The 16,751-nt window shown below is 39.1% G+C and overlaps 1 protein-coding gene across 1 annotated transcript in view; it reads left to right on the top strand.

The window, feature by feature from the left end:
- The window catches only part of IL31RA (interleukin 31 receptor A), a 70,274-nt gene extending 53,987 nt beyond the window's left edge, over positions 1 to 16,287 (top strand). Inside the window, exons 14-18 of the mRNA XM_067569013.1 lie at positions 1,183 to 1,329; positions 8,533 to 8,673; positions 10,507 to 10,600; positions 14,250 to 14,328; positions 15,733 to 16,287. Of these exons, the coding sequence (XP_067425114.1) occupies positions 1,183 to 1,329; positions 8,533 to 8,673; positions 10,507 to 10,600; positions 14,250 to 14,328; positions 15,733 to 16,287 (1,016 nt within the window). The remainder of the gene's footprint in view (positions 1 to 1,182; positions 1,330 to 8,532; positions 8,674 to 10,506; positions 10,601 to 14,249; positions 14,329 to 15,732) is intronic.
- The last annotated feature ends 464 nt before the right edge of the window (positions 16,288 to 16,751 follow it).

The raw sequence follows: 16,751 nt of genomic DNA, 5'->3' as shown, positions 1-16,751 counted from the left end.
AACTATTGACGTGCTGTGTATTTCCTGGAAAGTAATTTAATCTGTGTACCTCAATTTTCCCATTTTTTAATATGGGTATGAAGCTTGCTTAATTTCCCAGGGTGTTTTAGGCTTGAGTAATGTTTTTAAAGCACTTTGAAAACCAGAAAAAAGTTGCCATAAAATATATTTAAATTGTTTTTGTTGTTGTAAATATGGGCCAACCCTTAAACATTGAAGTCTCATTTAGATGTAGTTTACACTGTTTTTCAAGGATATTATTGACTGAATTTTTTTATGTTCAATTTTACTTTTTCCAGGGGAAGGGTGATTTCTGAGCACGGACTAAAATGGCTAGTTTGGGTTTTGCTCTGTTTTTATGGTGTTATACGTTCCTGCATATAAAGATTTTTTTTAAATGGTAGAAAATCTTGTAGTTTCACCTTTGGCAGAAATCATGGATTGATTAGTAGAACTGTGATGTGAATTGACTTAATTATACAGCTAATTGTAAGAACCAAGTATAGTAGTAGATTGAAGATTTCAGGCTGTGGACTGGTAAAGCCTCCAGAGAACTGGTACAGTGTATGATAACAGAGCATATTGTTGTTAAAGAAACCTAGATGTGTGCCCTTATTGTGAAGAAGGCTAACAGCATATTGGGCTGCATTAGTAGGAGCATTGCCAGCAAATTGAGGGAAGTGATTATTCCCCAACAAAAATGATTAGGGGGCTGGAGCACATGACTTATGAGGAGAGGCTGAGGGAACTAGGCTTGTTTAGTCTGCAGAAGAGAAAAGAATGAGGGGAGATTTGATAGCAGCTTTTAACTACCTCAAAGGGGGTTTCAGGGAGAATAGAATTAGGCTGTTCTCAGTAGTAGTAGATGGCAGAACTAGGAGCAATGGGCAGGGGGGAAGGTCTAGGTTGAATATTAGGAAAAGGTTTTATCACTAGGTGGGTGGTGAAGGACTGGAATGGGTTACCTAGGGAGGTGGTGGAATCTCCAAGCTTAGAGGTTTTTAAGGCCCGGCTTGACAAAGCCCTGGCTGGATGATTCAGTTGGGGTTTGTCCTGCTTTGAGCAGGGGGTTGGGCTAGATGACCTCCTGAGGTCCCTTCAACCTTAATATTCTATGATTAGTAAATTTGTGCCACTTAAAATAATGTATCTGCATTTATTGCACTTTGTTACTTTTTGTAGGTCCATCAGTTGGTCCTGTGGCTAAAACAGACAATCTGGGGAAAAATGAGGCTACAATAAAATGGAAAAAGATTCCAAAAGATAAAAGAAATGGTTTTATTATTAACTATACAATATTTTATAAACCTGAAGGTGGAAAAGAATTAAGTAAGTATACATTAGTTAAAAGAACATAAAAGTTCTTCACTCTCTTACGTGAGTTTTACACTGATGTGCTGACTTAGGATGTCTGTTACTTTATGAAGGTATCAGCATACAATACCTGATGCCGCTTACAACACTAGAAAGTTTTGCCAGAGAGAATTTCACATCTTTGTAGGCTAAAGTGGTGACTGATCACTTTCCAGATAATGTTATGTGTTTCAGGTGGGAGAGCAACAAAGTTTCTCTGTGATTTGTGTGCTCCATCATGGTCACCAAATGTGCTTTGCTGTTCCCGGTATTCTTGTCACAATTATTTAATGCTACGGACTCAATTGTGTAGAACCCAGGCCCAGGACATCTAAGGGTATGTCTACACAGCAAAAAACCAGCAACATATGACAGATGTAGTCATGTTGCTTAATACACTACTAGAAGGAATTCAGATACTATAGTGATGTCTAAAGCTGGGCTAATAGTTTATGGACTAATAGTTTATTTGCTGAAAAACACAGTTTCATTTGACTGGGAACAATTAGTGAGTTTGACTGAAGTAGTTTCATCTGGGAAGAAGGTTTTTCAGGGCTGGCTTCAGAAAACTGTGTGTGTATATCCTCCCTTATAATTAAGGTTAAGATTCTGTCACAGGTATTTTTAGTAAAAATCAGGAACAGGTCACGTGCAATAAACAAAATTCATGAAAGCCCATGACCTGTCCCTGACTTTTACTAAAAATATCCTGTGAGAGTGGGGACAAAGAGATCACTGCCCAGGGTTGCAGCTGCTTTAGCTCCTCCACTGCTCCAGCCCCAGAGGGGCTGACCCAACTCTGGCTGCTGCTCTGGCAGCTCCAGGGCTGGCTGCCGATCAGCTGTTTGGGGCCTCGGGGTTGGCCTCCAGTCAGCTGTTCTGGCAGCTGTTCTACAGCACCAGGTCTGCTCAAGCACTGCCCCAGAAGAAGTCACGGAGGTCCTGGAAAGTCACGGAATCTGTGATCTCTGTGACCTCCATGACAGAATCGTATCCTTACTTATAATATTTAACCCAGTGGTTAGGGCCATTGTCTAGGATGTGGGAAATCAAGGTTTGAATCTCCACTCTGGAGCAGGGACTTGAACTCAGTTTTCCCTTCTCATCAGCTGATAGGATAATCTGGGGTGTATTACTTTCAATCTCTCCTGTTGAAGCTGTTTCACTTTGTTCTTAAATATTACTTAAACAACTTAAATATTTCATGGGAGCAGGGACTTTGGTTTCCATCTTGCTAGGTGAGTGCCCTAATCACTAGGCTATAGGCTACTTTGATCTCAGTCTCTCCTGCTGAAACGGTTTCATTTTGTATAAATATATAAATATTCATTGGGCCAAAGAGAGAGAGAGTGAAATGACTCCAGTTTGATGATGGAGGTACTCACCTTGGGAGATAAGGGATATGGATTCAAATCTCTCCTCTGATTCAGGCAGAACCTGAATAGAATAGAACCGTAATTTGCACTGGTGAGCATTAGGTAAGTTGTCTGATCAACTTCCTTAATGGGCAATAGGTCAATCTTGGTATTCTCTTTGCTGATGCACGTCACAGCTATATATCTGAAAGTATCTGTTGCTAAAACACCTAAATGTTTATGGCAGGGATATCTTTAAGAATTAAACTTCACTATCGGGTAGCTCAACAAATGATTCACACAGGATCTGGGTGTATTTTATGGTCTCCATCATGTTATGTTAGTGGTGTAACTGAAACAAAATCACATTTATAAAGAATTTTGAAAATATTTGCTATAAAAGATGTTTTGGTTTTTTAATTTCTTATTTCTTTTAATATTACATATATGTAGAACTGTCTTAATTCCTCTGACTTAGTTCATCTCATTTTCCATAGCAGCACTTGCTTCTGGTGAAACTGACCTGAATCTCTGTCATAGTAGTGTAATAATTGCAGTGGTTCAGATCATCCTCTTTACTTCCATAAGGAAGTTCCAAATCTGGTGGATCTGCAACGTAGTGGTAGGATGTGATGGCTCTAAATCATTTTCACTCCCTTCCCCAGACCTATGGAAGCTCACATGCAGGTTTTGGTTTGGAGGTTTTGGCAGCAATTTCCCCCACACAACTGTAAAGAATCAGTTATTCAAGATTTTGCTCATTCAGTCAACATTATCATACAGATACTTGCTGATTTTTCTCTGATGTGTTTGAACACTATCATCTTCCCCACCCAACTCTGAGTTACTGGAGGAGCTCACCAGAGTAGTGAAATGGTTAAAGGTTAGGGCCAGAATGCGTTGCAGAGGTGTAGACCCTCTTCGTTCTCAGAAATCTAATGTGGCTCTTGGAAATAATGGGTTTAGCAATTCATTGTCTGTTCTTAGATGGATAATTAGTCCTGCTCTCAGCTTCTGGATCGATGTGGTGGAAAGGTTGTGAGTCAGAGCTTCCAGTATTTGCAGTCTACTTTGTGGGTTTTTTCTGTATATGGGATGATTTAGTTCAGTATGATTAGCTACTTATTCTAGATAAAACTACATCTTTGTAAAAGGTGCTTATTACAGAATCATGCAATTATAGAAGATGCGGGCTGGAAGGGACCTCAGGAGGTCATTTAGTCCAACCCCCTTCTCAAAGCAGGACCAACCCCAACTAAACCCAGCCATGGCTTTGTCAATTTGCACCTTAAAAACCTCCAAGGATGGAATTCCACCACCTCCCTAGGTAACCCATTCTAGTGCTTCACCACCCTCCTCGTGAAAAAGTTTTTCCTAATATCCAGCCTAGACCTCCTCCACTGCAATTTGAGACCATTGCTCCCTGTTTTGTCATCTGCCACCACTGAGACCAGCCTAGCTTCATCCTCCCTGGAACCCCCTTTGAGGTAGTTAAAGGTTGATATCAAATTTCCCCTCGTTCTTCTCTTCTGCAGACTAAACAAGCCTACTTCCCTCTGTCTCTCCTTATAAGTCATGTGCTCCAGCCCCCTAATCATTTTTGTTGCCCTCCACTGGACTCTTTCCAGTTTGTCCACATCCTGTCTGTAGTGTGGGGCCCAAAACTGGACACAGTACTCCAAATGAGGCTTACCAGTGCCGAATAGAGGGGAATAAACGCTTTCCTCGATCTGCTGGCAATGCTCCTACTAATGCACCCCAATAAGCCATTAGCCTTCTTGGTAATCAGGGCACACTGTTGACTCATATCCAGCTTCTTGTCCACTGTAATCCCCAGGTCTTTTTCCACTGAACTGCTGCCTAGCCAGTCGGTCCCCAGTCTGTAGCATAGCAGTGCATGGGATTCTTCTGTCTTAAGTGCAGGACTCGGCACCTGTCCTTGTTGAACCTCATCAGATTTCTTTTGGCCCAGTCCTGTAAATTGTCTTAGTCATTATGTATCCTGTCCCTGCCCTCCAGCATATCTACCACTCCTCCCAGCTTAGTGTCATCTGCAAACTTGCTGAGTGTGCAATGCACACCATCCTCCAGATCATTAATGAAGATATTAAACAAAACTGGCCCCAGCACCGACCCCTGGGGCACTCTGCTTGTTACCAGCTGCCAGCTAGACATCGAGCCATTGATCACTACCTGTTGAGCCCGATGATCTAGCTAGCTTTCTGTCCATCTTATAGTTCATTCATCCAACCCATACTTCTTTAACTTGCTGATAAGAATAGTGTGGGAGACTGTATCAAAAGCTTTGCTAAAGCTACTCACGCAACTTATATAAGCCCAAATTGGATCTGGCTTTTTTTCTGTTGAAGAATATGACCTATTGTATTAATTTAGATGGAATATATAGGCCAAAGGTGTTAACATAACGTAACCCATTCACTATCGAACATTAAATAGTTTTAAACAAAATTCTGGGTTTGATACACAGAGACCTCAGCCTGCTTGGTACCATGGCAAACACACCATTAAAAATCCTTTTAACCTTATATTAAAGATTTGGTAAAGAAAAAGTTAATGTATTTGAAATGTAAGGTATTGAATAAGGTTGTAATTTTAACATTCCTTGTTCTTTTTTCTTTAACTGGAGAGAGATTTTAGAAGGGTAAAAAACTCTTGTTTAACAGTCTTTTAGATGGTGTCAAAGATGGTGGGAATTGTCCTTTTGGGAATAAGAGAAGTTATTAGAGATGGATTGTAGCTGGCGCTGTTTCCCATTTCCTAAAAAACAAAACAAGACAAACACCTACAAAAACTGAAAAAGGAACAGCAAAGATAGAAAATCAAGCTCCTGTCGCTGATGTTGACTCTTACTTGTAACCTTACTGCTGGAAAAAAACAGGCACAGAACGCATTCTGATCAGCCATGCCGAGGGCTGGCAAACTTCTAGCAGCATCAAGCTGTTTAAGGCATTGCTATTAGCTGCCTCTCTGGTCACAGGCTTACAACAATGTTGCAAAACATTCTGTCTTGGCCCGCTAAGCTAGACTCTTAATAGACAAAAGAAAAAAGAGAGAGAAAGGAAAGAGAAGAAATAAAGGAGGGAAGGAAAAGGACACATGGGAAGGGGAAATGAAGAGATAGAGACAAAGTCTTACATTTACATTCTGACAAAGTCCCAGGAGACGGTGGGAGTGGCAGCCATGATAGAGAAGCTTGCTCCAGTAGCCAATTTTTCTCTCCAAAGTCTTTTTTTTTTTTTAAAGGACCCACAAAGGGAATGGTGGCGGAAGATCCCATCCCCTCATTATTTTGTCTACCAATTAAGCCTGGTTTCCAACACCAGTTTGGGTTCACTGATTTCTAGATCAACAAGGGTTTTTTATGTTTGTTTGTTTGTTTGTTGTTTTTTAACTAAGCATGATCTTAACACAATCCTTGAGTTATATCAGTAGGCCTATTTGTTGGGACTATTTCAGTCTTTCTGTCTCCCTTTCGTAACTTTTCCCATCAGCATTTGTAGTTATAAGTTATGGTAACCTCTTATGAACTTACATTATTTTTTTACAGTTGAACTCACAATTAAATTTATAGGCTCAGTTCTTACAACGTTTTTCTATAAACAACATTTTTCTATAAACAATCTATCCATTGCCAAGACATTTTAAAAAATTCAGCCAACCCAACCTCCAGTCATTAACATTACATATTGACATTGAGCAGATTGCTGAGATCTTACAGCTTTGTAACAGCAGATAAGTAGCAATGCTATATCCAGAATTCTACACATCTGCTAGCATCACTCAGACATAGAAGTAAACAAAAGGTCAGAGGCCCCTGCAGCAATGTACCATAGAAAAAAGATGTTTACTAAATAAAGAATAGACTTATTTTTAATCTTCTATTACAAATACAAGAATAGATAAATAAAAATTGACAGTGACTCTTTAATGAAAAAGTATATATATTGGAGTTTCAATATGGGATCTTCCTCATTTTAAAAAACTCCCCTTTCTAGAGTTTAATGTCACAGTGTCAGTTTTTGCTACAACATCCCCCTCCCTTACTTGAGGATGTGGCAATTATTTATATTGTGGTCACTATTAGTAGTAGTCAACTGTAGCTATTCCTTGAACCAACTCCTGTGTATTGCTTAATACTAAGTCAAAAATAGCCTGTCCTCTTGTGTGCTCTTTAACTAGCCAATCCAAGAAGCAATCATTTAAACTGTCAAGAAATTGCTTTTCTGAACATAGTCACCCAACTGTAACTCTTTTATTAAACTTATTTGCCTATTCCCTCTTGCTGATTTTCCTGTTCTGAAGACTGGTAGTACAACCATTGTAGTTTAATCATGTTCTTCTGACTTGGGATTTGTATCCCTATAGAGTCTTCTTTATGATTCTGTCCACTCAGAACTTTCATATCATAAGCTTCAAAATGGAATCTTTTAGGTATAGTGCTATTCCCTGATTCCTGTGACCTAACCTGTCCTTCCTGATTATCCTGTAGATAGGGATTGCTGTATCCCACTTTTTGTCATTCCATATCTCAGAAATGCTTGTTATGTCAGGGCCCATTTCCATTGCCAGGCTTTCTTTCTTTCTTTTTGTTTTAAGCTGCTCTCTTGGTCTGTAGGCACCTAAGGCATTCCAGCCTTTTTTTTTTTTTTTTTTTTTAAAGATCTCAAATTAGTGGGTCCTATTGGATCTTCAGTTGCTTCTGGATGCCTCAATCACAATAGGGGTCAAGAGTACACTTGTCAATATGTAAATGAAAGAAAGAAGTTGCAACTATTCCCATCAGATGTAGGCCTCTCCACACTTATTCTTGCTATCTTATCTCCTGTCTGCATTTATGCAATGTGCTCTCTGCAGCGCTATCCCTGAAGACTATTCAACTTTCCAGATGATTCTGTCACTCTCACATTCTCCATTACTTAGAACTGGAGTTTTCATCTGATGGCGGAACCAGTGGCAAACTGCAGAATATCTCACAGAAACAATTAAACTGCAGGATTGTGAAAATTATAAAACACAAAGTTTACCAAATATTTTAAAATCTTAGCTTCTTAATCAGTTCACTTGTCCTTAACAACAATTTCACTCTGCTTTTTTAATTATTTTTAGACAATGGATAATCTAACAAAGGAAATTATGCAAACATGAATTATCATGATTTTTATAGTTCCTTAAGTTATTCTCTATAGAAATTCAGCCTGATTTTCTTTTTGTTAATGAGTCTAAATATTTTCAGTCCCACCATTTTTCTGTAGTTCTGGGAGATCTCATAAACTAAACTTTTTTTTGGCTGTGTCAGTACTTGGAAGAAAGACATCCAAGAAACACCTACAAGTGGCATATAACGGTGTTGTCAGTATGTAGGGTAGTAATCTTCCTTCTAAGTCTGGACTGTAATGTGCTGAACAAATGGGGGAAGGTAATGCTGTCTTTTAGTTCAGACATAAAACGAACGTTCTACAGCTTGCAATAATAGAAATGGCATAGCACTTTTATTAAGGGTAAAATATTGGCTCTGATTATTACATTTTACCTATCTAAACTCTGTTGTGAACTTTCAGTTGGATATAGAATTATTTATTCACTTTCTGTCCTGAACTGTGATGTAGCATTGTTGTGCTCTGTTCAACAATTTCAGTGTTCCACACCAATGATCCCCTTGGTTATTTTGTATTTCAGGTTATTTAAAGCATTTTGGGATCCTTCAGTGTGAATGGTGTTATATAAATGTAAAATTGTAGCAGTTATACAAATTAAATAAAAATAAGTGTTATCTTTTTTATTTATAATATCTTTGTCTGAAAAGATGAAACTGTGAATGCTGATGTTCTGCAATACAGACTGAAGTCTCTGCAAGCAAACACCCAGTATACTGCTCATGTAATGGCAAGCACCAAAGCTGGTGGAACCCATGGAAACAGAATAACCTTCAGCACTTTGAAATTCAGTAAGTAATATTCAATGTTACCTGTGATTGCTTTACAGTGTTTTGTGTAAGAGAGACAATTTTTTGATTTAGGCATTTTTTCGGCCAATCCCAATCTACTCTGCCTCTGGCTGTTTGACCAAAACAAAGAAAAATAATAAAAAATTAGTTTAAATTTAATTCAGCTCATTGGAAGACATTGCAGACCAAGGCTACACAAGATTACATTTTTTAAAAACTCAGGCCACAGTACTGCAATCAACAAAGCATAGGCAGACTGCTGTGCTCACAGGAATATCCCTACTGAAGATTGTGACTCTGCGTAGATGCAGTAGTCTTTCTCTGTACTATCAACTGCAGGACTGGGGCCTAATATGTCACCAGAAGGGGAAAATGTCTATCTTAGAAATTGGGCTTAGAGTATTGATTCCTTGTTGTCCTTTTTTCTCTCCCCATTATAGAACAACTCCCTACTAACACACCATGTTTTCCTCTGTATTGAACTTGGCCAATAGAGTACTCAATACACACCTGTGGATAATAGAAAATAATTTTTTTCCCTATTTTCTTTGTCTATGTTTATATCTTTCTCCCTAGGGAGATCATAGGATAGCTATGAATCAGAACTTCAAAGTTGTTATATCAGGAAGTTAAATGGATAAAATAATGAAGGCCAACATTTCCTTAGTTCTGCTTCATTTCTGCTGGAAAAACATTCTGAGACATGTCCCCTGTATCTGACCTGTTGTTCATTTTATAGTGTGTAGAGATGGTGACACTGGATCAGCTGCTGTAATAAAGCAGCAGCTAAAATTGGAAGCAGCTGTTTTGAGATCCTGGGAAAGGTGCACCACACACTACTTTCCGTAGCTCTGCAGTTGTGACTAGAGCTGGGCAAAATATTTTGTACAAATAAATTATTCACCAGAAAACGTTGTTTTGGTTGACCCAAAACTGTTCTCAAATTTGACTTTCAGCCGGGAAAAAGTTTGACAGGGCCAAATTTCTGAAAACTCTCAGGATGAGTGTGTCGGTCCCTTTGTAATCTTTAGCTCAGTGGTTAGGATGCTTGCCTGAGTGTGTGAGACTCAGGTTTGATCCTCACTCTGAAGTAGGAACTTAAAGTGAGATCTCCCCCCTCCTAGGTGAGCAGTCTAACCACAAAGCTCAGGGCTATTCTGGGGTGGGTACTCTCTGCCTGACTCAGAGGAGGGGTTTGAATCCACATCTCCTACCTCCCTGATGAGTGCCTTAATCAGCAGGCTATAGAGTCATTCTCACTCTTTCTTTGGTCCTGTGAATATTTAAGTATTTATGGAAAGTGGAGCAGCTTCAACAGGTGATATTGAGAGCAACAGATTAGCATGTAGCCTAGTGGTTAAGATGCTCCTGTAGAAGTGGGGAGTGCTGAGTTTGAGTTACTTCTCCAGCAAAGGGAATCAAACCTGGATCTTCAACATCCCAGGCAAGTGCCCTAAGTACTGGACTAAAAATTGTAAGAGATGGAGATGCCCAGAGACAGTTTATTGAAGCTGGTTTGATGACAGATTTTGAACATTTGTTGGAAATGAGTTGAATATTCTTTCTGGGGTTTTTTTTTGTTTGTTTTGCTGGCCAAACCAAAAAATCAGTTATTTGCCCAACTCTAGTTGTGAGTTGTTTGATCTGCAAAATACACATCACTTATGTGTTGTATGGTGGCACAAAGTTCCAGTCAGTTGCTCAAGGATGTGACAGTCAGAGCTTTTATAATTGTGCTAATAAGATGGCTCTAATAATGTAGTCTAAAAGTCAAAATTTGCTCTGTAGTGTAATACACTAAGAAATGTTTCAATGTTTGTTCTTTTTCTAAAGGTGAAGAAGACCTTATTTTTATAACTGTAATATTTGGATTCTGTATGCTCTTATTATTAGTCCTTGTGATGACTTGTACTCTAAAAAAACACATGTAAGTTAATTTTTGTGTATTTGTGTATTTGCTTGCTTGTTAAAGATTCAAATCTTTATGGAGTTAAGAAAATGTCCTGATTTGCTGAAATTAAACAAATAGACAGACATATGTTTAGAATTATTGTGACTTCAGCCAGTAGATATATTTCTTCACTATAGTTGCAAAAACAAATACTATTTATATAAAATGTGATAGGTCAGGATAAAAGAGCTCAGAGAAATTGAATGATTTTCTTTCTGTTAAATCTCTCCCTTTGTCACACACGTGCTCACACACACATGCGAAGTCAGACAATCAAAAGTTAGGAAATACCAGAACTAAAGTGGTCTGTGCAACCTTAATTTGGTCCATTTGGGTCTATACATTAAGATATAGTGTTTAATTACATATTGTTCTTTTCACAGTACCCTTGCCTCATTCATTGCTCAGGATAGACCTGCTCTGGGGATGAATCAGGGTTATGTAATAAAGGAGATTGTTGTCTGTAGGACACTTGCCTCATTTGTTGCACAAGTTGGAAGGTGTGAATCTATTGTGGTTACCAGGAGAAGTTGGAAAGTGTATTGTGAATGTAGCAGGGAACTACAGGAATAAAAGGTTGGTCTCATGGTTACGGCAGTCCAGTGCTGTAATGGAGAACTGGATTCTATCCCTACCTCTGCTGCCAGAGCAAGTCGTTTAAAGCAAACTTTTTACAGGTGGTCACTAGATGAGTGCACCTCGTTTTCTGGAAGCTAGACTTGGGACAGTGAGGAGTGATTAGCAGACATGCTGAGCAGTCAGAGGTGCAAAATGAAGTCAGTGAGAGCTGTGCTTTTAACATAAAGTGCTATGTAATGCAAAGTACTCTGAAAAGTTAGATGTTTCAGATTGGGCTCCCAAAATTATTTGGCACATTTGATCTTAATCTCTGTGTGCCTTAGTTCCCCATACATAAAATGGGGATTAAAAATAGCCCTTAACCTCAGAGGAGTGTTGTGAAAATTAATCAATTAACATTTATCCAGCACTTATATACTATAGTGATGCCCACCATAGAAAACAACATAGGAAGTTAATTCTTCTTCAAGTGAGGTCCCTATTGTATTCCACTGATTCCACTGAGGGTTAACCATGCTTCCGGAGTCAGAGAATTTGAAAATAGTGTCCATTGGTCTGAACATGTGCCCTGGCTCGCCTCATGCTTCCATCTGAGGCAGTAAAGGGCGGGCAGAACAACTGCATCTCCAGTTCCTTCTCACTGCTGCATGGTTCCGATTGGAACTTTCAATGTCCTTGTCTCTGATATACTTCTAAAAGATAGTTGTAAATAGTTGTAGTGATTTTTTTTATAATAGTTTTGCCAGTTTTATTTCTTCTTAGCTTTAACAGTTAATAGTTTTAGCAATTGTTTTAGATACATTTTGGGATTTTCACTCTCCCACCACTACCCCCACCTCACACCCATAACCACACCCATGTATAGGTACTGGACTATGCCCACAACTCCAGACTTCAAACTCTGTGCCTCCTGCCCCTGATCCTTCTTGGTCAGCGACGACCACCAACACTGCCTCTACTGCCTATGAGAAGCTCACATTGTGGCCTGGTGCAGCATTTGTCAGTCCTTCCTCAGCTGCACTTGAGAAGGCTGGGCACTTTGCCTCTGGAAGTATCTCATGGAGCTCACTGTGAGATTGCATTTGGACCAGGCCCGGGAACCCCCCCTGTACATTGGCCCGATTCAGTGAGGAGCGCATCTCCTGCTACTACGTTCAACTCTGATACCAATGAAACCAGACTCACAGACCCCATGGTGGAAGACAAGGAAGCACTCCCATAAGCATGGGACTAAGTTTTCCTCCAAATCAAGGAAGATGGATGCTTTACAATGGTTGTGCTCTTCAGTTGTACAAGACATTTTTTCCAGCAGCAGGAAGGACTCCACTAATGTTACCAAGCCAAGTGGAGACGTCTTGGGCACAACAGAAAGGTGTTTTACCAGAAACAGTGGGAATACTCCTCATCCTGGACTACATTCTGTACTTAAAGGCATCAGGTCTCACCCTCAGCTTTTTGAGAGTCCACCTGGTAGCGATTAGCGCATATCACCCTCCAGTGGAAGGTGGCTCTGGTATATACTCACTAACTACTAGGTTTTGGAATTTCAGAATCTTCCCACTCATCCAAGCAATCGCGCCTTGCACCTTAGTGAGACCTGAATCTAGTTCTCTCGATTTAAACAAAGCCCCATTTTGAGCCATTAGTTTCATGATCCATGTCCCTCCTTTCCATGAAACACCTTCCTTGTTGCTATCACTTCTGCTGGAAGGGTCAGGGAACTTGGAGCTCTGGTGGTGGACTTGCCACTAACAATATTCCACAAGAATAAAGTCTCCCTACATCCACACCCACAATTTTTACCAAAGGTGGTCTCCCAGTTTCACATCAGCCAATCCATCCACTTACCTATTTTCTTCCCATAGCTGTGACATCTGCAGAAGAACATCGACTCCATTCCCTTGACATCTGACAAGCTCTGGCCTTCTACCACCGAGAATGAAGCCAATCAGGAGGTCCCCTAGACTGTTTATTGCAGTAGGGGAGAGAGTTTGACTAGCGTGCAGTAAGTTATGGGGCCACACTGAGCTATGAGGATAACAAAATTCTGAATAGTTCTTCATTAAGTGAGCACTGCCCATCCTGTGCAGTGAATGAGGCTCGGGTCCTGTGGGGAAAAAATAGTATATGATCATGTGCTTAAAAACTGTATCCTAATTCATACACACAAGGGTATCAAATTAAGGTTACACATGCAATTTTAATTCTGGCATTTCCTAACCTTAATAATAATCTTTTAACATAGTTTGTGCAATTTCCTAGGTTTAAGAAAAATGGAAAAAGCAGAGAATCAATCATGTGGCATCATATTTTGACACTTGTTGCACAGCAGATTTTAAAGGAAAATAAGGATTTCTTGTTTTTTTCCTCAAATCTAATGCTTTATTGGAATTTTAAAGAAATCGCCGACATCTCTTAAAATCACAGAATCCGTGACCTCCATGACAGAATTGTAGCCTTCGGTATCGGCTCCAGCTCAAGTCAGCACAGCTTGTCAGCTGGTAACAGAACCACACTGTGGACTTCCTGTGTTGTTTTGCACTGTGGCTGCTCTCACTTGAGCGAGGCTAACTCAAGAGGAGTTAAGTTAACTTTACAATGAGGACAGAGCCTAAAAAATGACAGACATTTTTCATTCCAAGCCTAATTTTGACATATCATAATAAAGATTTGGGCTTTTTAGCTTGAACAGTTACAATTGAAGCTATAATTTTGGTATTTAATGGTAAACTTTGGTTTAAATAAAAGACTCAGGTTCCAGGTAACACATTGCTATTGCTTTTAACCAATTTTTTTCTAGCCCTAGATATTTATTTGCTGATATAATTTGTCTGATATGAGAATTGACTTGAGGGAAAGCAGTTCTCTTTATTATAATAAGTGTAGGGAAAGGACTTCCTTTGATAAATGTCTGGCAGTCTTTTCCTGGTTAAACATTTTCTCTATTTAATTCATTCATGTACTTGATATAGTATTTCTATGGCACTCATCGTGTTTGTAATCTAATTCCTACACCAAATGGCCAAATCTACTTTCTTAATTGCAGGTTGAGAAAGGTTTGCTGGCCTGATATACCAGATCCTGCAGAGAGCATTGCAGTGGAATGGCCTAGTGATGCGCTTAAGGTAACATCAGATTGATGTTAAGAAAAACAAATATGTGATGTGGGTAAATGTGAGTAAAATTTTTGATAAATAGTTGAAGCATGATGGACCAGATTCATTAAACCAGTGATGATTTTACTGGTGATCCAGCAAGGATGAGTTTGACCAAATGTAACCTCCTTTCGCAGACACCTTCATAAGCACCTATATTTACTACTTTCTAATATAGCTACATAGGTTGTACTCCTGTAATACATTGTCCCCAGCTTGTTTTGAATGAGATGAGTTTCTGCCTAAGGTAGGGGCTGTCTTCCAGATGTTCATCTGTTGGCCCAGTTAAGTGGGCCAGACATCTCCAGAGTAATTCACCCATTCTCATTAGATTACAACATATCTTAGAGGTTATGTCCTAAAATACAAATCAGAGTATCGTGTTTAAAATTATAGCATTTATTAACCTTTTTACAAGACAAAATTCAGGTGGAATAGGTGTAAACAAAACCATATTACTAAAACTGTCAGATGTTTATACTTTTGGGAAGTTTTGTTTCAGAGAAAGATAAAAGATGAACTTAACAAAAACTGTCAGACACCCATGAAAGATGTCCTAGCCTGACCGCTGTCACAGCAGATGACAGGTGTGCAGTAGATTGTATGCCTGTCTCTGAGAGGGTCTGAGAGTGCTTCTGTGTCATCCTTTTAATTTCCCAGGTCCCCTCTCTGCTTTCCTCTGGAGGACTAAGATAAAGGTTCTTCTTTGAGTGCCTGTCTTTGTGTATTCTACCTTTGGTGCATAAATGCTTGAGAACAGAATCTTTTGGCCAGCATTGTCCACTGGGATGTGTCTATGCCCTGCTTACCCTCAGTCCCTCCACCCAATGGCATAAAGAGCAGAGTGAGTCCAACTGACCTTCTGTTCCTTCTTAACACTCATCATATTATCATATCATATCTTCAGCTTTGTCACTGAATCCATTTTCATTTGTCTAATTGTATTAATTGAAATCTAATAGAATTGGACAGATGTCACTGAAAAGTGTAATTTAAAGACAATGGGGTTGCAGGCATAACTCAGGGGAAATTTTACCTGTAGAATTACTGGCCATCATATGAAAAATGGACATACTCTAGCTTGATTCTTGGCACAGTTTGAGTTTTCAGGGATTATCAGTTAGAAAACAATCATTTTACTAGTAAACAGAAAATTTGAAAGGTATCATGGAGACAATAAATGTGGAGCTTCACACTGCCATTTTCATAGTCACTTTATTTCAAGAGAAATGCATATCAAGGTTTCATTAAGTGGTTTCTTAAACATGAAGACTTGAACAGAGCTGAAGTGGTGGGGGTATTTTTAAAAGATCTTGGTAATTTATCTTCCTTTGTACTGATATAAGTTTCAAGTGTTCCTTTTTGTACTGACAGACTAATTCACCTCTCAAGGAAGTACAGTCTGAGGATGGGACAGTAGATCCTGAAGACATCAGTGTTTTGGAATCATGCTTTCCTGCTGAAGACCATACTGAATTATTAGTAAAGAGTCATGAGAACTATGATTCTAAACAGACAAATGTTAGTACAAAGGACATGGCTAATAGAGATAAAAAGATTTTGTATGATGATAGTGAGAGTTGTTTTACAACTTCATGTTCTTCAATTCCATATATAGTTTCAGAACAAGACTTCAGGAGTCAAATGCTGCTTTCAGCTTTAATGCCTAGCAGGAAAATCCAGCATCAGCATCTAGAAATATCAAAAGAGGGCTTATGTGAGTCCCAACATTCTTCAGTGAAGAGTTTAAGTTCCAGAAAGAATGAAAAAGAGGAAGTTCTAGAACACACAGGTTTCAAAGAAGAAACTACAATCAATCCATATCTGAAAAATTCTGTTAATAAACGGGAATTTCTAGTTTCTGAGAATTTGCCGGAGTGCAACAAGGAAATCAAAAAACAATTGGTTGTCTTAGCCCCTTTCCAGTGAAACACTATAGGGCAACCACATGTGACACTGGATATGTTTGGACTGACCACAGCTGATCAGTACATGCCTGCAAAGTCATTTTGAGATATTGTACTGCCCAGCTGATCTGCTGCTTTCTCTTGGAGGGAATGTTGCTTTCCATACATACATGCATTCAATCTCTGTTCACATTACTTACTCGACCAAAAACCCCCAATTAATTTGAACTACTATGAAGGAATTAATGCATTTCATTGTCTGTCAATTTTGACTTCATATTATTGTTTTCTTTAACAGACATACATACAGAAATATGTACCAGTAGTAAGGCAAAGGAATCTCACTTCTTTCTAGTTCATTCATTCTTCCAGTTTATTAAAATAAACTGATCTCTATCATGACAGCATCCATCAGTGCCAGCAGGATGCTGATTACGCTCCTGATAGTCTCTTCCCGAAGCTGGCCATTGCTAAGGTAGAGTAAAT

Source organism: Emydura macquarii, unplaced genomic scaffold, assembly GCF_026122565.2.
Source record: "Emydura macquarii macquarii isolate MOO-44397 ecotype Brisbane River unplaced genomic scaffold, CSIRO-AGI_Emac_v2 contig_2897, whole genome shotgun sequence".
Classification (NCBI taxonomy): Eukaryota; Metazoa; Chordata; order Testudines; family Chelidae; genus Emydura; species Emydura macquarii.
The sequence above is the reverse complement of the archived record's forward strand: the minus strand, read 5'-3'. Positions and strand labels throughout refer to the sequence as shown.